This window comes from Pholis gunnellus (assembly GCF_910591455.1).
Source record: "Pholis gunnellus genome assembly, chromosome: 4".
Lineage (NCBI taxonomy): Eukaryota > Metazoa > Chordata > Actinopteri > Perciformes > Pholidae > Pholis > Pholis gunnellus.
Window position 1 is genome coordinate 9,557,430 of NC_136530.1, and position 27,941 is coordinate 9,585,370.

Below are 27,941 nucleotides of genomic sequence, written 5' to 3' on the forward strand. Positions count from 1 at the left end.
TAATTAATTCAACTCTTTTTATCCTTTGATGTTATTGTGCAGTTTAGCGTTTCACATTTTAGAACAGAAATGTTAAGAAACTTCTCTTCCGGGATGCTTTTTTTCTAATTAAAAAGTCCCACCTCACAATTTATTGTATTGGACAAAAACTCAAAACAGACAATGTATTGATTTACTTTTTTTTTTCTTTTTTCTTTTTTTACGTTTTGGAACGATTTCCCAAATGTAATTACCTTACTATCAAATGTAGCTTTTAGGCTTTGGTTACGTGTGTTTTATTGTCAATTTATTCCGTTGTAATTATTTACAGGCACAGAAGGCCTCCTCCAACACTTTTCTGTTGAAATTAGTCCAAAACTGTAGTTGTAAAAATGCCTAGAGTTGCAACTGGGTGTGTTTTTTTGGCATTGAGGATTATAAAAAAATTCCCTGTGAACTTGTAAAAAGAATTTCTTCCTAAGAGAGGTCACATTTATTATTACAATCAAGCAATGGTTCAAACAAATATTTTTTTTTGTATGTAAGAAAAAAATAATCTAAATCTTTAACGATTTATAATTTATTTTCGTGTTTTTTGTTCGTGTTGCGTTTTACACCTCAGCACTCTCCTCTGACTCTGTGTCCTCTCCTCTCCCTCTCCTCAGGATCACCAACAGGGAGGTGAATGGACCTCCACCGCCCCTTCAAGATGGACAGCTCCTCTTACCTGCCAGCTCCACTGGCCTCCCCCGCCCTGATGGTGCTCGCCTCCACTGCCGAGGCCGGCAGAGACGCCTCTGTCCCCTGCCAGGCACCCAGGCCCTTCGGTGTCCCAGCCTCCGTGGAGAAGGACCTCCACCTCCCTTTCCCCTCGGCCTCTTACACCTTCACCTCCATGTATCAGCGCCAGGGCCCCATGTCAGGCACCTTTCCCTGCCGAGACTTCCCAACCTCCCTGCTCCACCTGCACCCACAGTTCACCCCACCAAACCTGGACTGCTCCACCCTGAGCATGCTCAACCACAGCGGGGTGGGCGCCTTCCGACCTTTCTCCTGCCCGCAAGAGGAGAGGGAGTCAGGGCTTTACCATTCAGCTTTCACCCCTGCCAAGAGGCTGAAAAGCTGCTTCCCGGAGGTGGAGGGGAAGGAGTTTGACTTTGGCTCCCCGGGCGGCTCCCTCAAAGCTGGGGAGGACTCGGGGAGGAAGCTGTTCTCCATGTCCGGCCTGCTGTCTGATGGAGAGGCATCATCGAGCCCGGAGGAGCGCAAAGAGCACAGTGAGTACACACTCGAATCACAGACATCTATGTACACATCTAAAGCTCACACACAGTCACTGATCTCACACCTTTAAAGAATGCAGGGAAATATACCGAGTTTAATTGGCACATCAAACACCTTGCTCACCCTGACATGACATGACATGGCAGGTCAGATTTACATACCCTCTGCAGCTGCATCGACTAATGGTGACAAATTGAAAGGAGTCTTTGTGAGTAAAGGCGTATCGGAAAATATTTTCCCTTTTGCACTCTAGTCTTTATCGCATGGACAAAGTGTTTACAGCGACTGGCTGTGACTGACTTTGACACAAATAAATTGAATAGTGTCACTTATTCAGCTTAGTGATCATTAGCCACATATGACCATTAGGCCTATTGGAAGTCAGACTTTTCTTGGCGGCTGAGAAACACAAATACATCGGAGCGTGTGGAGGGTTGACACAGGAGGAGTGAGAGTTGGAACGAATGACACCCTGTCAGAGATAACGAGGTGGCAGAGATAGAGGGGAAGGGATGGAGGAGGATAGAGAAAAAGAGAGAGGGAGGGAGAGAGAGGGAGAGAGAGGGAGAGAGAGGGAGAGAGAGAGAGAGACGCGGCGATGCGCCTCAGCCTCAGCTTCCCAACGACAACCCTCAGCTCAATATGGCCGCCCACACCAGCCGTCTGATTTGTTGACAAATGAGTGGGAGAGGTGTCAGTCAGTGCGCCGTGGAGGGAGAGCCGCTCCTCATTACTCCCGGGGATAATTGCCCAACGACGCGGGGGCACAACACTCGCCTCAGAGGGAGAGGGGGTGGGGAGTGAGGGAGCCGGAGTCAGGGAGGCAATGCTAGGCATGATGGGAAATCAAACCCCCTCAGTGGCGGTCGCCAAGAGAAGCGCCTGACAGATGAAAGGGACCAGAGAAAGACAGAGAGAGGAGAGAGAGAGAGCACCCGGCAGATCAGAGGGGAACACCATTGAAAATAATGACAATGAGAAGGGTGGGGGGGGGGGGGGCAGAGATGGAGAGGGGCGAAGGCAGGAGGGGGCGACGCTGATACGCGCTTTCATACATATCACCTAAAGGAAACTTTCATCCCACACATAAAGGGCGGGAGCAGGGACGAGTTGTCTTAAGAAAAGTTTGGATTGTGTGCCGTGTGTGCATATGTGTGTGTCTTTGTTGAAACTTGCTGATTTTGTCGCTGGTTGGTGGCTGAGTGACAGGGCCAGGGAGGCGGAGTGGCAGGAAGGAATCTCAATATGGAATTTTAATAAGGACGGGAAAGGAAAGCGATGCCAGCCAGCATGCTGGCGTGAGAGGTGTGTCTGTCTGACAATGTTTGCTCTGTGCACTCGTGCATGCGTGCTCCCCTCACCTCCTGATTTTGGGAATCTCATTTGGGGAATGTTGACAAGGACAAAAGACGGGGAGGAATAGAACATGGGGAGCGTCTCTCCTCCTAAAAAATGAGTTTGGAAAAAAAAAAATGGATTCGTGCACATTGGAAGCTGCTTTTCCAGCTTTATCCAATTAGATTGGAGCTCAGGCAAACTAAGAGCTTTAATGCAATTGAGCTCCCGGCACTTTTCTAAGTCTGACATACACTTGTTCCTCTTGACTGGGTAACAGACAGTCACTTCAGGACCAAAAGTCTTAACTGTTAAGCTTGAAATCTTCTCTGGTAGTGAGAGTGTGTCTACTGCTCGCACACTGCTGCAGCGATGGCAATGCAAATACTCACTGAAGTACAAACTAAACCATAAAAACCTACTTTAATACTTTTTAAGTTTTCTTTATAATAGAAATTACCTTCTGCGTTGGGTTGTTCTCCCCGTGTCTGTATGGGCTTCCTCCAAATGCTTCAGTCTCAATGTCAGGTGTTAGGAATATGCCTCACGCTGCCCTTAAGCAAGGCACTGTCCTCAAAGCTGGAGTTGGTCAGTTACACTTTGTGTCAGTATTTTTGACCCTAGAGTGAAATGCTGATGCTTATGTCGGCTGTCCTCTGACATGCCACATAGTCTCCAGTGCTGAACACAGGTGACCAAGTGCTGTGGTTGCTCTCACGTTTCCCTTTCAACACAACATGCAGGTAGGGCACCTCCTCCCCATCACTGCCAGTGGACGTCTCCTTCTGTCCATTTAGTGTCTGTCTTCTGTCGATTTTTCCCTCCCAGACTTGCCTCTGTTTTATCAGGGAATGTCTGAGACGCACGGTGTGCTCTGACAGCTGTTCAAACAGCCACGCTCGCTTTCAAAGGGCAGATGTCTTCACTGGAGCGAATCATGCTTATTTTCCTCAGGGAGATGCTTCCCGCCGCAGGCCTGAGCTGGAACTAAAATGGCCCTTTACCATAAACAGGAGTTGGGGAAACCAGAGGAGTTTAGTGGCAAACACACTGTGGCCAGACGCTGACGGAGTGGTGTGTGTGTGTGTGTGTGTGTGTGTGTGTGTGTCTGTATCTTACTGTGGTGGCAAAGCTGAGTTAGAACTCTGATAACTGGAGCCAGATGTTTGAGAGTTGTGATACTTGTTAAATGTTAAACTCCTGGTTGTGGCTGTCAGAAAAGTGAAAACCTTTACCTGCAGAGTAGACAAAGAGATCCACGAAGGCCACCAAACAGAAAGTGGTCAACTGTTGTCCAACTGGCAGTATTGCCTATTGTATCAGTGAATTCACATATTTAGTACAAGCCTTCTCACTTTAATTTTCTTGACTGTAACAAATAACTGGACTGACCAGGAGCCAGTTTCGTGAAAGGGAATTGTTTCAAAAATGTTTGTCGCCCGCAAATTGCACTAAAGCCTGCGATTCTCTTGCATGTTCACGCACGAGTCGTCGCAAATATACAGTTTTTTCTTGATTAGTGAAACTTGTCAAAATGAACGAGAAAGGAAATTATTATTGCAAATTTGGTGAAAAAGCCTCCCTGCTGACGGCGCCAATGCAAAACTTTACAGTGTCAGTTGCAACATTTTATCAGACATGTCCTCAATTTGTATTCGCTAGCATACAACTGGATTACAAACAGATTCACACAGTCACAGAGATTACAGTGGCGTTTTACATATTGGTCAATCTGTGATGTTTTTTTACAATTCAAATTCAGTCTCCTGACTTGTTGTTTTTAGCATCATTCTCATCAACAGTTAAGCATACTGTGCATGCACAATTAATGTGAGTGTTATTATTTACTGTGTGAGTCTGCGTGTGTCCACGTTGGTAAAGCGAAACATGAGAGCTTAAATAGACGAGTAATAAATGCGACTACCGAAATTTAACATTTAACACGTGGACGAAAAGGCGCCGAGAGACTCGCCAAATCTTAACCCGAGCGTAAAGAAATCCTGCAGGAAGTTAATAGGGGGGAAACATGTAAGTGTAACACACGTTGAGGATTCTCCACCAGATGCGCTCAGAGTGTAAGTGTCCTCTGCAGTCGGTTATTCATGGGTTGTTAGCGGACTAGTGCGCCGCCCAAACAGAATCAATATTACATAGATTCATCTTAGATTTGGCACATGGATTATCTCAGTGGTGAAGTTTGAAGGCTTTGAGCTCGTTCCAGACACAGCTTACATGCTTTGTGTGCGCAGTGTTTGCATGCGGGCACACGTTTAGATTGATGTGAGTTAGATCTTAGTATATTACTGCTGTCAGGAGCTTGTTTTCATTCTGTCATTAAATCAGTAAAATGATCACAATTATGCTGTTACACGGTTTTCACCCACCAGCGGTGCATGTTTGTATACTTTTTATACACTTATTTGTGCATATATACGTTTGTACGGTATATTGACATGTCTCTCCTTCACACACACACACACACACACACACACACACACACACACACACACACACACACACACACACACACACACACACACACACCAGGCCGTATGCTCGCGCTGTGTGTGCTGATTTGATAACAGGGAGGCCGTCTGTGCGCTGTGTTTTCTGTGTAGCAGTCGTTGACGGCTGCTCGTATTGAGTGGAGCTTCCTGCTGAAAGACACAGTGTTTACATCCCACTGGCAGGCCACAGGAGATCAATAGCAACCACTCGATGCTCATGCATACACATATAGTATCCGCTGCCCGCTATTATTCCCAGGGTGTATACTCCTTATCAGGCGGACTTGCGTGTGCACTCCATGCATCAACAGTCGCACTCACCATATGCTTATGCCTGTTTTTTTTTGTTTTCCTTTTGTTAGGGATATTGTGTCGGTGTGATCTGTCACGGACAAACTTTAGAAAGAAAACTGAAGTAATGCAGTAGCAAGAAGGTGTTGGCCGATAGAGAGAAAGATGGAAAAAGAAGAGACAAACAAACATCCACAGTGGACTCATACATGACAACTTACAATATTGTTTTGTAAAAAAAAGTACAGTTGATTTGAGTGTTTTTCGTCTTTAATCAGTTTAAGACCAACAAGCTTTGATTAATCCTTCCAGAAACCATTTGAAAATAAAAGAACAGTGAAAGTCAAGATGCTAAACTCTTGGTTCCTACAGTTCAGTTATTGTTACCTGACATCATCGAATACTGCAGCCACTGAGTTGTTGTTTTTAAAGCTACAATTTCCCAAATACGTGACATGTGCAACAAGCTCTTGTACTGGCCACACTGGTTGTCTTGTTCTTGATATCAAACACTCAGGGAGGAAGCATTACAATATTAATGGTGGTTGTGTTTGATGTGAGAGCACGCCGCGGTTGACTGTTCCCCCTCCTGTTGTGATGGTAGTTTGTTCTCCTAATGTTCTCCCAAGTAAAAGAGGCTTTCATCCTGGCGGGAGGGGAAACTCTTCTTGGCTTTTTACCTCCTTCCCTTCATCTTATGAGTGCTGGAGAGAGGGAACATGTACGTTTTTTTCCCCATGTTGTTAGATTTACGTGTTGTCTTAATACGTCATTGTGTATTTGTGGATGGAGTGTGTGTGTATCTGTGTGTGTGTGTGTGTGTTACGGCCTCCATGCAGGCCGAAGGATCTTCAAATGTTTCAGAGTGTCAGGCTGTGGACCACACGGCTTGTCGGAGACAGAAAGGATTTCTACCCGTCTGGCAGAAGGCTTTTACAGTAGCGTGGCGAAATCTGTATGTGGGTCTGTGCGAGTGGGGGTCTTTTTGTGGTGACCATCAGCACCTGTTTGACGGTCAGCATAACGTTCTGCCGAAACATGAGTCACGGCACATCTTGAAGTCGCTGCGTCGCCTACTGTGATCGAACAGCGCTGGCTGTGTGTAAAGAGAGAGAGGGAGGCTCGAGTGTGCTGAGAGAGACAAAGACAGACAGACAGAGAGAGAGAGAGAGAGAGAGAGAGAGAGAGAGAGAGAGGAAGAGAGAGAGAGAGGAAGAGAGGGTCATAATGAGTGCAGGGCCCAGGGGTCGTTTAAAACAACAACCTTGTTCTAACAGAGGCCATCTTTCCATCTTCCCTTCGCTCCGTTTTCCCTATTTCTACTTCTCTCTACGCACCTGATCGACTTGCATCACAGCTGCCTCTGATCTCACATCAAAGACCTGGTGTGTATGTATGTGTGTGTGCGTGCGTGCGTGTGCGTGTGCGTGTGCGTGTGCGTGTGTGTGTGTAGTAAAGGCTCGGCGTAATGGCAGAGGGGTTATGTCTGTAGAGTGAATCGCAGAAATGACACACGCACACGCACAGCCTCCGTTCTGTCCCCGGAGCCTAACAAATCAGTCGGACAGATAGAGAGGGCAGGGAGGCCAAACGCTGGGGTTAAACACATGCTGCTGAGGAGCAGCGCACCCAGACAGCAAGACCACGACTATCATGCACTTACATAGACATATATGTATATATGTATGTGTGTATATATATATATATATATATATATATATATATATATATATATGTATATGTATATATATACATGTGCCTTGTGTCACACACAGACCTCATTACAGCATGTCACTTGTGCATGCTGCAAGTCTCCCAGCTGTGGAGGAGCTTGACAAAAGCACGTCAAAGGCATGCCAGGCGTGATAGCTTTACTTCCCAAATACATGACGTCCTGACATTATTCAGTGGCTTCTTAAGCAGGATTGGCAGCTATTGTATATTATACAATGTATATTATATATATATATTTTTTCTTTTTTGCAAAGTTATTGAATTTGAATAAAAGGAAGACATCTTTTGGGGTTTCTGGGTGAAAGGAGTAAATATTGGAGTATGGACTCCCTCATTTTCTCCTCTCCCTATAAAATTGACAATCAATAGTTTCCTTTATAGCAGCACATTTAGACTCTTACAGAGAAAGTTATTTATAGTATGCGCATGTGAGAGTTCAAACATGTTAAAGCACAGGAAACAGTACAGATTACTTACACATGCATCCTTAAAGATCCACTTATCGATTTAGTCACTTCCACTGCTGTTCGCAAACTCCCATCAGTGCCGGTGCACCCCCTGCCGTAAAGGTCAAAGTTTGCCAGGATTGACCCTTCACCCCGCTGTGCAGGGGTGTAAACACTCCCCCAATTCTCCGCAGAGAATAGCATTGCGTCTGGGCCATAAATCACAGACCTGATAATTGATAGGAAAACAGCAGTCCAGCAGTATATAACCTTTTACGTGTCGTCTCAACTCTTTATTATGGTGCTAATGAGTGGCCGTGGATCAGGGTTAGAGCCGCCAGCAAAGGGGGTGCTGGTGGTGGTGGTGGTGGGGGGGGGGGGTCACCTCAGTAAAATACAGGCTACCGGCTACTTACACACTCACTTGTAAGGCAGACACACACACACACACATATATAAATACATAAACACAGGAACTCCGTGTGCACTTAACACAGGTGCACACACACACACCAGAGGGCAGGCAGACGCTCAACTACACACAGGAAGGCACTCGCGCTGAAGGATATGCGCATATGCAAACATTCCCTCACACACACATGCATTATATGCAAACACACACACACACACACACACAGTGGCTGGCAGACTCAGCAGTGTCCATTACAGGCTGCCATTAGTATGGAGATTGTGCTAATTGTCCCCTCAGACCACACAGGCAGCGCTCAGCAGGCCCGCTGCGAGTCTGTGAGGCTGAGTAAGAGCAGGGACTCTGCCTCACACATCCTATTGTCTCGGTCGTGACCCTATTAGTGCAATTACAAATCAATCACTGAATGATGATGGGATACATGCTGTGGATTGTTTCAATGCAAATGACACCATTATGGCGCATCAAGTTGCTATGCTACTGTAACAGAGTTTCACAAAAGAAAAGTCACACAGCAGCTTCAACACTGTAACATATCCATGATAATCCAGTTCAGTAAGCAACCTGAAATGCCACCAGTGGGATCATCAAACAAGTTTTAAGTTTTTTAAAACTTCAATAGAATTGTTTTAGAATTTTTGGGATTGGAAACAGGTGTCTAATTGCCAATTGTGGCATCTTTTCCATCATTTCCCTTTGACCTGAACTGATTCTAATGCTGATTCTTGAATCAGAATCTAAATATGCATGAACAAATAATTATGTATATGTTTTATTACAAAACATTTGCATAATGTGGGTTTAAGAGGAAACTTTAATGTCTTGTAAAATATAAATATACTGTTGTCAGAGACATTTCCATTCTACCATTTTTTTTTTCTTTCGGATAGCCACCAAAATATGATTAGCTTAAATCCCGCTTGGAAAATATGTATATTACTTAAAAATAATGTTTTCAGTCAAACCTGTTTAAAACATGTGTTTGTGTCGTATCACTTCAGTATTTTAATTGTTTAATGTTTTAATATTGAAAATAAATACTATAGGATATTTGACTTACTTATTTTACTGCTTTAACCAATACTGTGTGTAACCAATTATTGCTTTTAATTAGTTTCAACTTGAATCACAGTTTGAAATAGCCGCTTGTGTCTGAGTGCACTCCTGGACTCTATGTGGTTTTGCTCTGGGTGGGCTGGTTCAGGGTCCCGCAGACTGGAGAGGGTCCAGTCTCATTAGCAGCGTCTCAAAGCTCCTGGTCAGTCAAGTAGAGGAGATTGAACTGTGAGCGGCTCCTGTGTGACCCCGCTGAGCGAGAACACAGGAGAGAAGATCTATACCCGCTGGCGCTGCCACAGGCCTCTTTGTTCTCCTGTGTTTGCTGACAGGGGAGATCGGAGGGGCGTATCGACGGGGGCTCACACTGCGCTGCGCTCACCGGGGCTGCACAGTCCAAGTGTGTAAATGATACAAATGTGAGCACATACACACATTTCTCTCTCACACACACAAACCAATACAATGTGTGCATGTTCACACTCTTAGCTTCACTTCACACTTGCTCTTTGACAAATCCATCTACGCACGCGCACACACGCACACACGCACGCACGCACGCACGCACGCACACACATAATATAATAAAACTATCACAACAGTGATTTCTAGTCTGACGTGGAGGGTCATCCCTCCACTTGAGAGTTTTGTATTAAAGCTCAATATATCTTTCTCTCAACAAGCTTTCAGGGTCGAGTGGAGTCAGTCTGGTGCTGGGATACCACACACAACATGCAGAGATGCCCTTTGTACTCAAAAGAAAACAACCATAAAGGCATTATTTACTGCCCACCTTTGTTTGCAGTGTAAAGCTTCAACCACACAATAGATTTCAACATTTAGGCAATTTACTTGCAACATTTTTTAGGTATAATTAAAAGTATTTCATCACATAGAGGGGGACACAATAACTTAAACATGTTTACAATATTATTTAATTCAACACAACAGACCTGCAACAAATATGTTACTTTGTGAAGTTCATAATGATATTATTAGTTAATTATTAGTTCTTCTGTACGGCCATTTTGGGAGGCTCAGGTTGAATTGAATTGAAAGTCTGAGATTTTATGTTGCACGTCGCTGTCATCTTTCGGGGCCGTCACACTCTGGATCACATGAAAAAGAGATTACAAATGAGTTTTTGTAGTTATATTACTGTAACATCCTTAAAATCGACAGCAAATGACAGAAAAGCAGCTACAAGAAAGTTTCATAAAATGTTCACATTTTTATGTGAATCATATACATTGTATATCTGTCCATATAATGTAAATCTGAGACTTTTCTAGGAGAATAAAAACATCTGCTAAAAATAGGAATTTGCATTTACACAAGAGCTTTCCTAGATATTTAAAACAATATATCCTTTCCTCACCTTTTTAATATGAAGTAATCTTCAAAGCTAAGGGCTTTTAAATGCCCCGATTCCTCTTTCTTTTGTGTGTGGGTTACTGAAGATAAGCTGCTCAATCATCTGTATCTTTCCACTATTTGAAGACAAAACCATCGTCATCTGGCATAATTGTTTGCTCATCCAGGCAGACACAATAACATCATTTGGGAAGTGTGACTAACCCAAACACAGGTGTATCACAGAGCGCCAGGTGCTTGTGGTCCTCTCGTACCAGCAGCAGTCAACACTGTTTCTGACAGTATCAGATGTTATCTGGAGGAGAGGGGGAGGCAGATGGGTTATCTGTGATGATGCCCGCTCATGAGTCTGAAGGGAGGTGTGGTGTCCGGAAGGTTCTGACTGGAGGCCTGCTACCGCTGTGGTTAAGGCCCAATGCGGGGCTTTAAACCCGGCATGTTTCCTGCAGAGGGAACACAACAATTTAGGTTTTGTTTGAAGTGTGTTCGTGTGTCCCTTATGGTAAAGGCTTCCACGCCCACCTGCACTGCACAAAATGCATGTGGGACAGGTGTGTAAGGGGTAGCAGGTGGCTGTGTTTTCTTTGGTAGAGCAGGACAGTGTGTGTCAGCCGCCCCAAATTATCAGCTGAAAAGGAATATGTAGTTCCAAACATGTTAACTACATAAAAACAGAAAATGAGATATCTTACATTTTCTGGCATTTTTTGAGTGGCAATGTTTTTCATTATTCTTTTTCGGATTTCTGGCAAAACACAGAGAAGCACTGCTGTAATATAAACTTTTAAGTAGGAGTAGTGAGGCTCTCACTGTGTTGCTTGCTCTTATATTACGTGTTACTCTTCTCTGCTCTCTGTATTTTCTTCCTCTTGTCTCTCATTCCTTTATTTGCCAAAGTATTTTTACTGTAACTGTGTTTGTGCTCCCGCAGTTTTCCATGAAATGAAGCCAGTACAACAGAACTCAGAGCGCGGAGAACCCACAAGTACACATAGTTAACATAGTGAAGAATGTAAAAGCTGACCAAACAAATCACAAGAACAGTGCATAAATGTAATGATTTTGAAGAAAAGAAAAAGAATGAAAGGGAACCAAATTGTCCTAAAATCCTAATTTTCCTACAGAGCAAACCTGGTTTAATGCTTTACTTAAGGTGGTTCTGGTGTTGTAATAAAATGTGTCATTCCTTTCCTTTTCCTCTCCTTTTCTTTTAATACTTTCCCTTTTTCTACTCCTTTCTTTCTTCACAGCAAACTCATTTGGAGTCATAATGATACGTCTTATGTTGAGATTGTTGTGTTGAGATGAATGCAAATAACTTTACTTTAAACCTCTCACCACCATCTGGGAACCTCATCTACATTTTCAGAATGTGCCTCGTGCACCTGATAGCAGCAGCAAGAACGCAGTAAATCCACTGTTTTCCCTTTTCTAAAAAAACCAAACATCGACTGTTAGTGGATGTGTTCATGGAGCTCACTTTTCTTTTATTGAGTCTCGCTGTTTTTAAATTGCCAAAATGGCGCCGTGATGTTTGTTTAGGGAGTTTAAGAGCATGCGACAGAGAACCTGGTTCGTGTGCCTACAGCGCTGAATGTGTCAGAGTTGGCACCACGGTCGCCTGCTTAATGCAAAAGGCTCAGGCGTGATCTCTGGGGAGTATATTTTGGGAAATATAAAAAATCCTTCACCGAAAGAGAAGCAGGCGAAAACTAAAGCGTTGTAAGTTACAGCATGCAAGAGAAGAGCTCTCTGTTTTGGACACTGCTGTAAGAAAATGGTCCCAACGGAACAATTATATCGTCAGAATTAATTTGTATAGACTGTACAGTTGTAGGACCACTGATGAGTCCTGCTACAATTAAACTCTTCAGTGAGTTCAACACACAGTGACACACTGTTTGTCCAAGACTGTTTAGAAAAGTTGAGTACTTGATGAAAGCAACGGAGCGATCCTCTCATTTTCTCCTTATTAACCACTAATTGGGAGAAAGAGCGAGAGGGGAAAAGAAAATGAGAGAGAAGTGATGAGGAGACAGTGGAATAATAAGGGAGAGAGAGAGAGAGGAAGAGAGACACAGAGAGAGTATTAATGTGTATTAATCAGTGGTCCGGCTAATAGTGATCTGTATTTCTGGAGCCAATCTAATGAGCCTCTAATGAGGGATTGTGATCTGTCTATTAGCTTCTTGATGTCTCACGCTCTCACACACACACACACACACACACACACACACACACACACACACACACACACACACACACACACACACACACACACACACACACACACACAAAACGAGTGGTTGAGACGATCGTGACAGGAGTAATGTATAGTTTTAAATTGACAGGTTTGCTTTAACCCACGCAGACATACAAAAAAAGAAAAATAAATATATTGCAGCAATCACGCCGGTACATGAAATATAAATAGCTCACAGCAGGCTTACACATGACTTCATGAGTTACTTACTTCCAGAGGAAGGCACTCATTGAAATCCCTCAAACTTTGGCAGTGGATTCATTGCTGCTCAAATTGTTAACAAGCGGGGCGTGGATGTCGCCGCTTTCTGAAAATGGCAACTGTTCAGGAGCTAATAGAAGCGCCATTGTGTTTTCACTACTTTTTGGTTTCAAAGTGTTTACCAAATCCAATTGTGGTCGATAGTTTTAAAACCATACAAGACTGTATAATCACCCAAATGGGATGAAAATGTACAATGTGACTGAGGAAAGAACTTTTCCCTCCTAGCAAAAACGAACTCAAGTTAAACCGATTATGGCAATTGATTGCCTGAAGTATGTTGAGAGAGGTTCAAGTCATGACAGTGTGATGTAGTATGACAGTGCTGGATCTCTGTATATTTCAGTCTGTCTAGCGAGTGCAGGTTGATGGCATCAGACTGAGTGACAGGCCACCGGTGAACATCTCTATCGCTGTCCGCTGTCAGTGGCTTCTTGATCCAACGCGACAGCGCTGACTTTGACAGGCAGCAGTCAGCAAATGGATGTCAAAGTCTGGATTTGGCATTTGCTGCCCAGAGTATGAGCTCGATGACATCTCAGCTTTTGGAGGATCATAACTGCTAACGGTAGATAGATGAGAGTATGAATAAGGAGAGAGAGACGGGGAAAGACATGCAACAAAGTGGGCCCCAAACTAGGTAGGGGTAAGCTAGGTAGACGTCCCCATGGTTCCATGAGTTTAGAAATGATTCAAAACAAACATGTGGAAACTTACCCCAAATAATTAAAAAAAAAGACTGGATCTCAGAGAAACCAGAGGGCCTGAGAATAATCAGGCCTGTTTCACGATGCCCAAACACGACCTGAACAGACCCAAATAAAGACAGAACAACACCTCGTTTGTCATCTTTGTCAATTATTTGCAAAAAATACGTCAACTTCCTTATACCAGTACTCTCTCTCTTCTTTCTCATGTCGGCCATTTTTCCCATTTCTCCAAGGTTCACACACCATCTCTCCTCTGCTGATAGGGAGTTTGCTTGGACCCACTAAGGTAGAAACACAGACCCTAAACCTGCAACAACAAACTGGGACCTTATCTGATTGTAGCATGGACTTGTTTGGGTATCAGTTACAGAACCAGGCGGACCTGTAAAGACCTCTTGACTTCATTAATGTTGTAAAAGAAAAAAAGGACACAATTGGCATTTATAAGCTCTGCAGCCACCATGAATCAGCAGACTTGATGTTTTTCAGATATCTCAGTCTTCAAAGAGACCTGCAGATATTCCCCCATGATGTGGCTTGTAAGTAGCCTCATATTACCGCAAATACCCAAGGACAGTCCTAACTTCCCCCCCTGACTTCCACTCCCTCTCTCCAATCTGTAAGTCGCTATCAAAGATCATTGAGCCATGCATCTCAATGAGGGCCAGATTGATTGGTTGGAGCGAAGCGGAGGCAGGGTTCGATCTTTGCCCTCAGGTCCTGAGAAGGGAAATGTGGTCACAGGGACACAGTCGAACAGCTACCCAGTTCGCTCTCCATCAGTGAGAAGATTGGACACATACATGCTGGGCCACGCCCGCACCTGATGGAACTATTGTGATGACTAATGGAGAAGATGAGAGAGAGAAAGAACGAGAGAAATTGGGGGTTTGTGCGCTGATTGACTTGTGGTCAGAGAGGTTATGTCCATTGATCTGTAGGGCAGAAGAAAAGGGATTTGGCCTGAGGTGCTTCAGAATGAGTCCATTTGGGGTTTAGGATTTCTGTTCATTCCCACCAGGAGCTTTTTCATCATCTGACTCCCCAGGAGTTACAACTGCCGTCTCCCGTTGCCCACATAATGCACAGAGCACTACAGAGGCCAAAGGCCAATCAATGTTCTACAAGAGGTTGATACAGATCTTATTAGTCAATGAATGATCATTAGTGGTCTAACGAGGCATTGATTTGTGCAAGGGCCAAAGGTTGCGGTGGTTGTGGTGAGTGTCTTTAATACATTAAACACAATTGATTGCAGAGTAGGAGGGATATTTTTGAAGGATGCTGGAATTAGATTGGACAGTGAGAGATTTGAGGTCAAGCCAGGAGAGGGAGTGTTTCCTCATCGGCCGTTGAATGTGGTTAGGATTGAACATGGATCCGACCAGCACATGTGTATTTCGTGTATTACCGGTGTAGCAATTCTGCAATTAATAGAAAGCAGATATCTAGAAGTACTAAGTCAAAGGCAACTAAACTTGCTGTTTCAAAGGCTGGAGCAGCAGCCTTTGAAAGCTGAGGAAATGACTCTGCTCATAGCAGATGTGTTACTACAGGGCCTATTATGTTGCTCATTAAATACCCAACCTCTCAATAGGCCATTATTTCCCCAATAAAAAACAAACGGCGGCCTGCATACTTTCCCCTCTCCCCCCTCCGCTTCAGAGGTTAGTTCTACCTCACAGACGGCAAAAAACCCTGACTAATATCCTGCATGTGATGCTTTTAAATAGGAAGCAGGCCGCGGGATAGGGTGGGGTACAGGTGTGGCAGGAGCCAATGGCTTTTATAGCCCTCCATCTCCTCTGAAAGTGTGCCAAGGACCTGCCTACACAACCCACCACTGCAGTGTTAGCCGCCAAGCGTTAACTTTACTCCCCCCGCCAATCTCTACATGCCTACTGGTTATATAGAGTCTGTGCTTGTTATGACTTTATAGAGGGATTTCTGATGTGCTTAGAGAATTGTTTGATGATTGGGATAATGATGCAAGTTGGAGTGAGTTGTCTCAGCACTTTATTGCCAGTGAAAATACAGAAAAACAGACCCAGTCAACGCAAAACAAGCGCCACATCCTCCACAAGCTCTCCTGGATGCTCGCTTGTACGTCCCCTGCCATTCAAAGCCGTCCAATCCTCCTCACGTCAATCAGAATTATACCACGTCCACAGGTTTGTCACCGGGGGGACGTTCGTCACCATGTCTCCCCTGCAGAACAGCCTTTTCATGCCCCAGCATAATGTCAGCCGGTGACATCCAGGCCTGATGTGATGTGGCATTCACTAAAGGTCACGTTAGGCATCTCCGCTCCGTCTGCATCAGCAGAACTGGCAGCCGTCATATGGGCGCTGGAATCGGCCATTACCCAGGCCCTCGGGGGGGACTCAAAGCTTTAAGGATTTGTCAGCGGGATTCTGATCTCTCTGTTGCAGTGACGAGCACTGAACGCAGGACAGTCACAGTCCACGTCTTGATGCAGAACAACAGAAACTGGATTTGAGCATCAATCGTACAATGGGGGGACAAGGACGAGATCTTGTTTATTTGCAGAACATGAACTTTACTATCTTGTGATGCTCTTGATAGTGGGAGACACGGCACAGATATATCGCAGCGCTCTGATGGCTTATTCGCCCCAAGGGTGTGTTCTCTTCAAATCCATGGGGAGATAAGAGATTGTATTCAGGCATGTTTGTGTATGCTCATCTGTGTGATTCCACTTGTACCTAAAGCACCATTGTAGTCCAAAGTGGTGCTTTTAATTTATTGGGAAAATAGTGCAGTCAATTTTAAAGTGACCACAAAATAAGGATAACAATGAAGTTATGCCTTCAATATAGCCAAAGAAGTATCCTCCCAAGTGGGAACAGTAAGTGAAGCGAAGAGAGAAAATGACAGCTGGACAAAGGCAAGTCATCCAGGAAAAGAAGGTCCTGAACTGGCGAGACACAAAGACAGAAAAAAGGAAACAATCAGAGACACAGTGAATCCATTTGGAGATGAGCCAGTCGAACTCAGCACAGCCCGGCCAGAGAGGGCCAATCCATCCCAGCCAGTTGCCGTAGTGAGGGAACAGTTAACAAGCCCCACAGGCAGGTTTTACAGCCCCCTGTTGTGTGTCTGAGACCCCCCAGGCTGAAGAGGGGCTGAGGCTGACTGATACTGACAGGGTTTATGTGGGCGGGGGCGGAGGGCAGCGGGGGGATGGAGACGTGTAAAAAGGTGGTCATGAACCAACAACTGTCACTTATGAGAGCACAGCACAAGCCCAGAGTCAGGCTTCAGCAAAAGCATGTACACACACACACACACACGCGCGCACACACACTCATCCTTATATCCAAACATGCCCGCTCATAATTAAATCTGATGTTTGTGTGGGACAGAGGTGAAGGGTGGGGGAGAGTCTGTAGTCGGAGGAGGGGGGCTTATCCAAAAAGTGGACCAATAAAACACCTGAAAATCAAATCCCATTGCTCTTATCGCGGCGCCATTCAGAGACGTTATCTGTCCAGGTAATGTGGTTATAAATTCAATTTCAGCCCAGAGATTTCATTGTTTACTGATGCCTGCATGTTCCGGGCGGCAGAGCGCAGAAAGCCCGGGAACGTTCGATGCGTGTCGGGAAAAGTCATTTAGACTTCCGCGAGGGGATGCAAAAAAGGCGAGAGAGAGAGAGAGAGAGAGAGGGAGAGAGGGAGAGAGGGGTGAAACCAGGAGAGCTGTCACTCTTCCAAGGACACCTGACTCCACTTTCTATTTTCCATCCCATGTTTTATTTAGAGGCCATTTTGTCCTATTTGGTTCCTCATTGTGGGGGCTCATAGCTCAACTGATGTCAGGGGACGGCACTTGCCGACAGACATCTGAGCTTGTCATGTCGCTGGTCATTTGGAGTGGAGCTGGGGAAAAGTGTTAGACCGGTGTTCGGATAATAAGGTCCTTAAGGAAGTTCAGTTAGTCACATTGAGGGGAAACTCAGAAACTGTCAAAAAGACTAATCTGTTTGTAATGTCCTGTATTAAAACGTGTTAAATTGTGATTGCCAGCTCTGTCATTTGTTTTCCATTGACTGTGCGGTGATGGAAATTAGGTGCATCTTGCCTACTAGCTCCCTACATGTGATTGATGGCTTTCAGGAGTAAATCACCTCATCTACTAGGTAAAATCTTGATATAGTAGAGCTCCTCAGGCTCCCAGCTGGCTGCTTATGGCAGTAATCCATCAGTGGGGCCCAATGGGCCGAGTGGCCCTCCTGGGTAATGTTCCTATTGACAGCCTATGATGTCAACACACTGACAGCAGGGGGCCATAGCAGTCCGTCTATGTGTTTATATGTGTGTGTAACCTTATTTTACTCTCACTGCCACTGTATGTCAATAGTACAGATAGGCGACTGAACACACACACACACACACACACACACACACACACACAGCGAAGGCTGTTAAGCTGTAAAAATCCTACACTAGGTGTCATGGTGGTCTGCAGTTTAAGATCACAGGTTCAAGTCCAGCTTGAGGCCTTTGTTGAAAACTGGCTACAATCAAATGAGGGCAAAATGTAATATAATTCACAATTCTGATGTTTTTTGTATTAATGTTAGTCCTTCATTAATGTATGACAGTTAGTATCCCTGTCCAAACAGAGTCACACCTTCCTAAGAAGGATGTTTTCAATTTATCCTAGCACACAATTAAACAACGTTATTGACGACCAAATTGTGTGTCGCTTTAAATGTGGCTGCCTCAAGGAGTTGCGTGATGACATTATCTGCTTCTCTTTCGTAAAGGATGGTCCAGTGTATCCTATGCTGAAGGTGATAAGAAAGGAAGCATTAACGCACCTTTCCTTGGCATTTAGAGAATTCAAACCGCTCTTATCATTGTTGCCACCTTGATCATCTCAGGTCACTCAGTCAGAAAACTTTCTAAGCAAAAACGACTATTCAACCGCCATCATAAGAAAAACCTGAAACACGTTTTCTTGTAACATCTCTTTTAACTCTCTCACTCTCCTTATTATCCAGGCAAAGTGAAGGGTCTCTATGACGCTCAGGCACCAGTTTGTCCAGTCTGCCAGGCGATTCTGCGACCAGGAGAGCTGCAGGAACACATGGAGCAGGAGTTGACTGAACTTGCCCAAATACATATCAGGTATCATGACCTGATCTCACTCACATTATTATTCAGTGAATCTTCTTCCACTGTCTTTATTCAAAATTATGTGGTTTTATCCAAAAACCTCTTCACGGCACCGTTGACGATCACATCTTCACATCGTACCTCAAACCATTTTCTTTCTTCTCACTTCCTCCAGTTATCCATTTGTCAATTTTCTTCCTGTTTTGCGTCCCAGACTTTCTATTTCTGTTCAGCTTTCAGGTGATAATAAACGTTGACAGATTTTGTAGCCAGAGGGATCCCCCCCCCCCCCCTCCCCACCATTCTCTTTAGTTTCCCCAGGTGGTATCTCCTGTCTCCTCTGTCACCTGCGTGCAGTGTTTACAAGCTGCCTCATTGTTCCCTACATATTTCATATTACAGCCTCCGGCCTCGAGGCGACCAATCACACAGCGGGTGGATAATGTCCTTCTAATGGCTGCTTTGAGCCCTAAGCACACACACACACACTTGCAGTGTAAAACATACACACAAGGACCAGGAGTGCACACACACACACACACACACACACACACACACACACACACACACACACACACACACAGACACATTACCTGCTGCTTAGACCAGAAGAATGATTCCTCCAATAAAGACATTACACTCCAAATCTGCTTAACGACCGCTCCGTGGACAGTAATGGTTTCAAATTGAACTTGGCCCACGGGGACATTGTATGTGTGTGTGTGTGTGTGTGTGTAAGTGTGTGTGTGTAAGTGTGTACAGTATCTGTGTGATAGACATAAAGTGAGAAAGAGTAAAATGAGGTTATACACAGACTCCGACACAAATTCAGACAAGATAAAAGCAGACGGTATTCACAAGATGACATTTAAAAGACAATATTGTGTTTGTAATTGTAATGGGAACATAGTGTAGTTGACTTGTGTGTGTACATGTGTGTGTCTTGTGGGCTTTTGTATGATTTTTCCTCTTTTCTCCGCAGTGTCACTCCAGTGCAGCACAACCACCTCATAAGGACGCCGAAGGTAAACAAGTTGATATCCTCTTGAGTTGAAAGAGAACACAGTAGCTGTGATAGTTTCTCTGACTTTCTGTTCTTTCTCCTTTCAGTCTCTGTCGCTCTCGCTTCATATCAAGCGCGAAGGATGTTCCCCCACCTCGCCCCCTCGCACATCCGAGGATGCCCACTCCGACCGATACCAGGTGAGGTTGAATGATAACTAACCAGTATCAGATTATTAGGAGTTTCAGATTTACAGAGCAACATGATCGTATATTTGTGTTTCCAGTGGCGCTCAGATTTAAAAGTTCGGGCACTTTAAAAGCACTGAACAAGTAGTAGTTAGCGGCAGCATGAAAACATTGTTTTTCTTCCTGTTGTGGTGCCAGTTTTATGGACTGGGATTGATCAAATGCTTTGCATACACTCACCACAACACTTATAAATAGAAGGTTCATCACGAGTCAAGTCAATTTTATTTATATAGCTTGAAAACATAAAGGCTTTATAAACTCGTGATTCCACAAAATAAAATGCTGCATTAAGTAAATATAGTACAAACGTAGACAAATAAGTAGATATTAAGCATACAAAGTTGATTTTTTAATGCTGCTGAATTTTCCATCTTTGCTCTCTAATAAAGGTGACTATAGTAAGAAGTAAAGATATCACTTGTGTTAATATCATACTGCTATCTACTGTGCTGCTGTTCATTTATTCCAGTAGAAATGTGAATGAAAGATATTGTTCAAATCCTACTTGAGAAAAATATGAAACATTCTGATGTTGTCCTTTGTGACTGTTGCAGACGTTTCTCCGTGTCCGGGCCAACAGACACACAAGACTAAATGGTGCGTTGATGCATGCAGAGTGGACTAAATGTTGTGTTTCATAGCTGCTGTCGTTTAGAGAACGCTCAGTACGGTACACTGTGTCACGTCTGCTGTTTTTAAATGGCTTTGAATAAAGAAAAGAAACAAAAGTAAGGACTCAGAGTTTTGAAAAAAACATTATACTTTCTTTTGTTCACACTGATGCGACCAGCTATGTGTTTCGTCCAACACCCCCCCCCCCCCCCCCCTCGTCTCCCCCACCCCCCGTCCCGTCACCCCTCACCACTGATTTAGATATCACCCTTTTTCCCACACCATCTCACACCGGCCTAGCGCCCACACGAGCAGAGGAGCTATTAACCTTTCAACTTTGACCTCTTGATATGTTAACAGTCGATGACCTCTGCTGGTGCAGGTGCTACGTCAAATCTGCCACATTACGCCCCCACAGCGCAGGAGCCCACCTAGACTGCACACAAGCTGGTAAGACACACCGAGAAGCACTTCCTACATCATCACGTTTAACTAGAATGAGCAGCTGTTGAGTTTTGCTTCCAGTCCCTAAATATAAAGAAAGAATATGACTTTCTAATAAAGGGCTTATAAGATATGACTAATGCTTTTATCAATGGTTGATAAATGTTTTACTAATTGCCTCAGTCAAATGAAGTTAGTCTGTCATTAATGAAGGATTGCTTTACAATAATCTTTTACAACGTGGTTCTTATTAATATAAATGATTCATTAAGAAAGCCATTACGGACAACTTATAAACTGTTAATAATAAAATATTCCAAGTGTTACCAAAAAAGATGAATTAAACAATACATTAATAGATAAATAGTTTCAGTTTTTTCTTTACAACACGTTCTGCAGCCATCTAACTATTTTGAAAGTGATATAATAGTCTCTGCACTGATACAGACGTGTAGACTCGCAGAGCGTTCTTAAAGCTGCGTCTGACACTACAGACATCTTACTACAGTTATTATTAACACTGAGATTCTCCAGCTCCTAGCTGACTCTTCAAACTGCCAGTGCTGCCGAGGTCTGTTAGCCTTTATTGGGCCTTATAACAGGACAGCATAATGAGCTTCTAAATACATGTCAGGGAGGAAAACGAAGCAGCGAGGAGGAGGTGGAGGAGGGGGCTCCTCTGTTGATTAATCAACCTCTCTCTCTCTCTTTCCCTCTCTCTCCTCTCTCTGTTTGATGAGCTCTTCCTCATCTATGACCATCTCTTTAACCCTCATTATGTTTGCTGGGATGGCGGCACTCGGGTCACGGCCACCAGCTCTCTGTGTGTCCCTCCTCGGGGGTCCACTGTCATCCAGCGGGAATTAGAGGGCCCTAAAACTTAATGTCCCCTCCTGCAATCTGCAGTCAGTCAGGTCACAGTGGGAGAGGAGGTGCAGTTGATGTTCTGCCATGTTAACTTTAATATCAGAGAGGAGAGTGGGGTGGGGGGGGGTGACAGGATGTGGGGGGGGGGACGGGACGTTTTGCATCCATTGCTAAAAGATGCTGCAGTTGTTGTATATGTAAAGCCTGCATCTGTGCTTTCTGGCTCTTTCGTGTAATTGTACCTGAAGGTTTGTGTGTGAATGTGGTCGATTTTCTTCTGTGATTGTGTTACAAGGCCATTCACATATAAACCGAAGATGTCAAACAACAAAAGAAGTTGGTATTTTTTTAATCTTGTTGCTGTCAGATGAGCTCATCCCCATCATGTTCCAAATGTCCATTTCAACTGGATGTTATTTAACACCACATATTAAAGAAAAGTCGATATTGTTGCAATATTTTTACACATAATGATCCTGAAACTGTCGGTGTTTAGTCTTGGTCTTTATTTTATTTTGTTATCAATACTCACAGTTTCAACAATCTATCCAGTCCTTTAGTTACATATTATGTTAATTTTCATTCTAAACTAAACTGTATATATATTGTTTCACAAATGTACTCCAGTCTTTTACCTCTGGTTGGTAATCGCTACTCTACACCGTCTCAATGTGAAATTTACTAAAAACCCCCAAAAGTGTGAAAAAAAGATCATACAGTAAAATAACATAAGATTATGTTTTTCTGCCATTTTAGCATTCATCACATAAAGAAAAGTTACATTTTGTGAAATAAAAGAAAAGTTGCTGAAAATTACTATAAAAACTAATTCTTTGCATTAAAAATATTGGGGGGGGGGGGGATGTTTCAATGCCTGATTCATTATTGTTGAGAAGTAAACAACTGAAACACTAGGAATGAGGGAAAGGCACAAACGGACCATGTCAGTAACTTGTTTTGTACCACAATTAAACCTTAATGGTACTTCTAATGTACACTACCAATGTACATATTAATAAAACCCTGAACCAGAGACAGAACTTCCATGACACAAGTTGTCTTTTTGATGTAAAAATGTATGTAACTGTAAACTACATTGCGAAGGAAGACTGAAAAAAAGATTTAGACAAATTTAAGATGAGAAACAAAGAGCATCCCCTGATCTCCCAAAGAAAGTCAGACAACCTTCAGCCAGAAGGAAAACGACAAAATCCCTCCCCTCAATAACGTCCCTTACTTTTCTCTGTGCGACTTCCATCACAAACTACTGCCTGTGAATACACATTTCTACTAAATGAAAAACACTACGCAAAATGTCATGGGATCAGGCCCCTCATTCATGTAGTCAGGAATTAAAGGAAGTTTGTACGAAGTTTGAAAGTTAAAAATCATAAAGGGACCAGCTAAAGTCTTTATCACCATCTCAACCTTTTCTTTTATATTCTCTGTTCCCAGTCAGGATCGGAAAGCTGAAGAGGAGGAAACACGAAGGTGGACAGGTGTGTGTTTTATTTTTTCTCCCCCAAGAAGACAGATGAAAATCTTTGATTCATCTATTTTGCAATCGACCACCACTGTTGACTGCCATTGTTCACGTAGCATCAGTGTCACTGTCAGCTCACTGTGTATCCATGTGAAAACACTGCCGGCGATGGTTCACAGCTATGAAAACACAGAAGCAGATACGTAGCTCGAGGCTACAGGAGACATATGCACATATTCACCGAGACAGTGATATTGTGTACTCTATGTTGATGTGTGTGTGTGTGTGTGTGTGTGTGTGTGTGTGTGTGTGTGTGTGTGTGTTTTCTAGGAGGGTTCAGCGGACCTGGTGCCATTGCAGGACGAGTGGAATGAGAGGAGAAGGATGCAGATGTCGTCTATAGTGGGGGGGTTTAAAGGTAAGCACAAATCTTTGTGTGTCATATATGTGTGTGTGTGTGTGTGTGTGTGTGTGTGTGTGTGCACGTGTGTGCATGCCATCGAGGTACCCATGTGTGTGATCTTGTTCAGTAGAGGGTGAATAATGTGACTGAGTGACACTTGAAAAACCACTGAACTTTTCAGTCCAGATTACAGCGGAGCAGGATGCCTTGAAGGTTAGATTGAAAGTAACGGTTTCCTTTACACAAGAAGGAATCTCTGACCTGTAGACTTGTTACACGCTGACTGACAGAAACGAGCAGGCGGGGACCATAACAACGTCACATTTGTGATTCTGAAATTCTCTTTGACCTCAGGAATCCAAACCGCCCATGTCTCTACTATATCCTTTTACAAGCGACGTCATACCACAGTTGTTAAAACATTTGTTTGATCGTGAAAATGTGTCCTCAGGTGCAGTGCTGGTGAGCACGACTTCTAAAGAATGCAGAGACAGCGACGCAGACCTGGACGTGGATGGAGACGATACTCTGGAGTACGGCAGAGCGCAGTATCCTTTAACTCAGCGGCATCACTGAGTTCTACTGCATGTTTGAGTTTACCTTTCTACTTATTCACATTTTGGTGTGAACGGAAGATATTTACTTGGAGAAGATGTGACTAATTCATGGATTATTTCTTACAAAATCCAAAGTCAAGTCAAACTATTTCTTTTTTTCAGCATTCTGAAGCTGGATATGTGTCTCACTTGCTGTTGTCCTCGTGTTGTTCTATGTTTCCTGACCTTTGTTCTCAGATACACAGAGACAGATGTAATCCCGTGCTCAGGAGAAAGCTCCAAGGAGACAACAGTGAAGTATGTATCCGTTCTGATGGGATCTCATTCACAGTGGATGTTCAATTAGATATGAAAATCATCATCTATTCCTTATAATGTATCACAGCTGATTAAGCTGTTTTTTGGATTTTAAATGTTGGTTTTGTCGTGTTTTCCCAGCAGCAGCAGTGCGTTGCCTGACTCCAGAGTAAGCCTAGAATTTTCCAAATGGTCAAATGATGGTGAGTTAATAAAACGTTAAATGAATGAATCAATTGTTTGAATAATGAAAAAAGAAAATATTGTATAAGCGCAAGATGTGAGGTAGATGCCTCTCTGTTATTTATTCATTTTATTTGTTCGTTTACTCAGGGAGTCCATCTACCAGCAGTGGAGAGAAAGCGGACAGCAGCATAGCTGGTCTCCCCAAAACCTGCAAAAACTCTGTGATAGAAACGTAAGTTTGTCACTCAGAGCCTACAATACTCGACATGTTTGTGTCACATCTCTCGGCGCCAGAGATAGCATCACTGCCAATAATCCCAATTTAATTTGTATTCAACCTTTACAAGTCATTAAGAACAAATTCTTATTTACAAACGTGGTCTGGAAAAAGGCAAAGCCTCATGAGGGAAAGGGGTAGAGAAATATAAAAAGTTCAAAAGACAGCAACGCACCGTCAAAGATTTCCAACAAACGTGTTACTGGCATACAATCACAACACACATTACAACAAGCGTTACATAGAAGACACGCAAGCTAGCACGGGCAGTAGCAGACAACAGCATCAGGGAAAACAACAACAGAACAAGTGACGAACATGCAGAACAAATGGTTTAAAGGGTTGAGTGACTTATTGTTTTAAGGTTGTTTGACGTAAAGTTTAACAGAAGCATTCATCTGTAATATCATAACAAGGCAATAAAGACTGATGTTCTTCTCCCAATGAATAATGTTCTTCCACACAGTACCTTCCTTTGTTTGAGTAAAATAGTCCTCTTTGTCATTCAGTTTGGATGTCTGCTACAACGTCAGCACACACTGTTCAAGCTGTTGTCTCTTTGTGTAATAAGTTTGTTATAGAAGATTTTATTTGGGTGCAAACTCACGCGGTTTGGACTTCAGAATCGAAACCTAAGTGGTAGGTAAGGCAGGTTGCGTGTAAAATCAAGGTGTGAGTCAGCCAATCAGAGCTGAGGAAGATAAACCGCGTCTTACTGTAAAGTGTATTTTGGGAGGGCGGGGCTCTCTGTGTGGTATCAGTTCAGACTACCTGCCCCAGCTCCCACCAGCCTGATACACAACAATACTATATCAACGTGATGATATCATCAATCAAGGTCACAGCAGGCGTGTACACACATTTCATCACACTTAATGCATCGCAGCCTGTCTGCCTCGCTGTACAGTATGCTTGAACATATAGTCTGTCCTGTAATTGCACGTGTTTCTATGTGTACGTCTATCTCTGTGAGGACCCTGACACTTCACCCCCCCGCTCTCACCTCTCTCACACACACACACACACACACACACACACACACACACACACCCTCTGCCTATGATAAATGAGACAGCGAATGCAGGCAATGAGATTGCTGCTAAATTTCATGCTCAGTGTCCATGTTGGCCAGCGAATAATTTAATCTGTCTTGGATTTATAAATGACTCTCCAGTGCCTGCCTAACTCACGCACCCTCCCATCTCCCCTCCTGTTACTGTCCATCCATGTGTGTGTGTGTGTGTGTGTGTGTGTGTGTGTGTGTGTGTGCGCGCATGCAGACTCTCAGAGGATTCCACACTGACAACTCTGGATGCACTTAAAGCTCGGATACGGGATTTGGAGAAACAGTTGTCTAAAGGAGACAGATTTAAATGCCTCATCTGCATGGTGAGTACGAAGCCGAGTCAAATCAACAGAGCAGAGACACAAAATAGAGATCACAGCGCAGTGATGCAGAAACGGCTGATATTCCTGTAGGGACCTGTGTTTTGGGGCAATAAGTCAATAAAATCGGTCCTGCTCTTTTAATGGAATTTACTGTAATTGTGGCGATGATGATATGACACATATTTGTATGTGTTATTCTTTTTTGCTTTTTGTAAATATGTAAGACACTTTAAGTCTTTTTTTTAAGTCTCAAATAAAAATCCAAATCGGTTTGACATGAAATTATAATAATAGAAATGATATAATCAATTCTGTATTACGCTGATATCGATTAATCTTAATCTTGAGTTCTACCTCTGACAACGATATGATTTTTTCAAAACAATTTTGCCCTAATGCTATAACGATTAGTCAATTGATCAAATAGTTAGTAATCATTTGAGTAATTTATTGAGCAAAAATGCCACATGTTTGCTCGTCCCATTGCTCTGTTTTATTTTGGGCTGTTGACTGAGAAAGTAAACTGAATAAAAATCTGACTGTATCTTTGGCCTCTGAGGACTTATGAAGAATATTATTCACAGCTTAATTCACATTTGATAGAGCAAATGATCAGCCGATAAAAAGGGTTTAATCTATAATGAAAATAATTTACAGCCCTTTTATATACAACACAATGTGTATTGTGGTTATTCAAATGCAAGCGCAGTAACAGAAGGAGCGTGTAGAGGGAGGCAAGTCGGTGCGATTTTAAAGTGATGGACTTACCTTAGTCATTGTGATTTGAACTTATGGAGATAGTTGCTGAAACAATATGCATATTAACCATGTATTCAAGCTGAAAAAGTATAGTGTAATGAACCACTAAACACCCCTGCTGGACCTTTCCTGTTGTTAAAAGGGCTTCAATAAATGCTGATTTGACTGAAGCGTCTTTTAACGCTCTTATTGTAGTTTCACATGGACATCTAGTGGCAGCTTTATGTACTACGTGAAAGGAATCATCTCGTGTCTTTTCTTTTTGCAGGACACGTACACAACCCCTCTCACCTCCATCCAGTGCTGGCATGTTCACTGTGAGGAGTGTTGGCTTCGAACGCTGGTAAAACATCATATTTGTGTTGATTCACATAAACGTGAAGTGAAATAATCAGAGTATGTGACCATTTTTTTGTCTTACGTTTTTTTATTTAGGGAGCAAAGAAGTTGTGTCCTCAGTGCAACACTATCACCTCGCCTGGAGACCTGAGACGGGTCTACCTGTGATGCAGCTACTCGCACAAAGAGGAGAGGGGCTTCTTTCTGTTTTAACCAATCGGGGGTGGATTTGTGGGCAGCTGGCCTGTCACAGACTTCCT

General features: G+C 43.4%; 1 protein-coding gene across 1 annotated transcript; it reads left to right on the plus strand.

Moving 5' to 3' along the window:
* Window positions 1–664: 664 nt before the first annotated feature.
* rnf220b (ring finger protein 220b) lies at window positions 665–27,849 on the plus strand (the record flags this gene model as incomplete). The annotated part of the gene is made up of 15 exons (XM_079158131.1): window positions 665–1,256; window positions 18,700–18,826; window positions 19,797–19,839; window positions 19,925–20,017; window positions 20,623–20,665; window positions 21,041–21,130; window positions 23,447–23,490; window positions 23,805–23,892; window positions 24,329–24,425; window positions 24,672–24,731; window positions 24,873–24,934; window positions 25,065–25,149; window positions 26,475–26,583; window positions 27,611–27,685; window positions 27,778–27,849. The coding sequence occupies 15 exons, from the start codon at window positions 665–667 to the stop codon at window positions 27,847–27,849; spliced, it is 1,680 nt and encodes a 559-aa protein (XP_079014257.1).
* Between the last annotated feature and the right edge of the window lie 92 nt (window positions 27,850–27,941).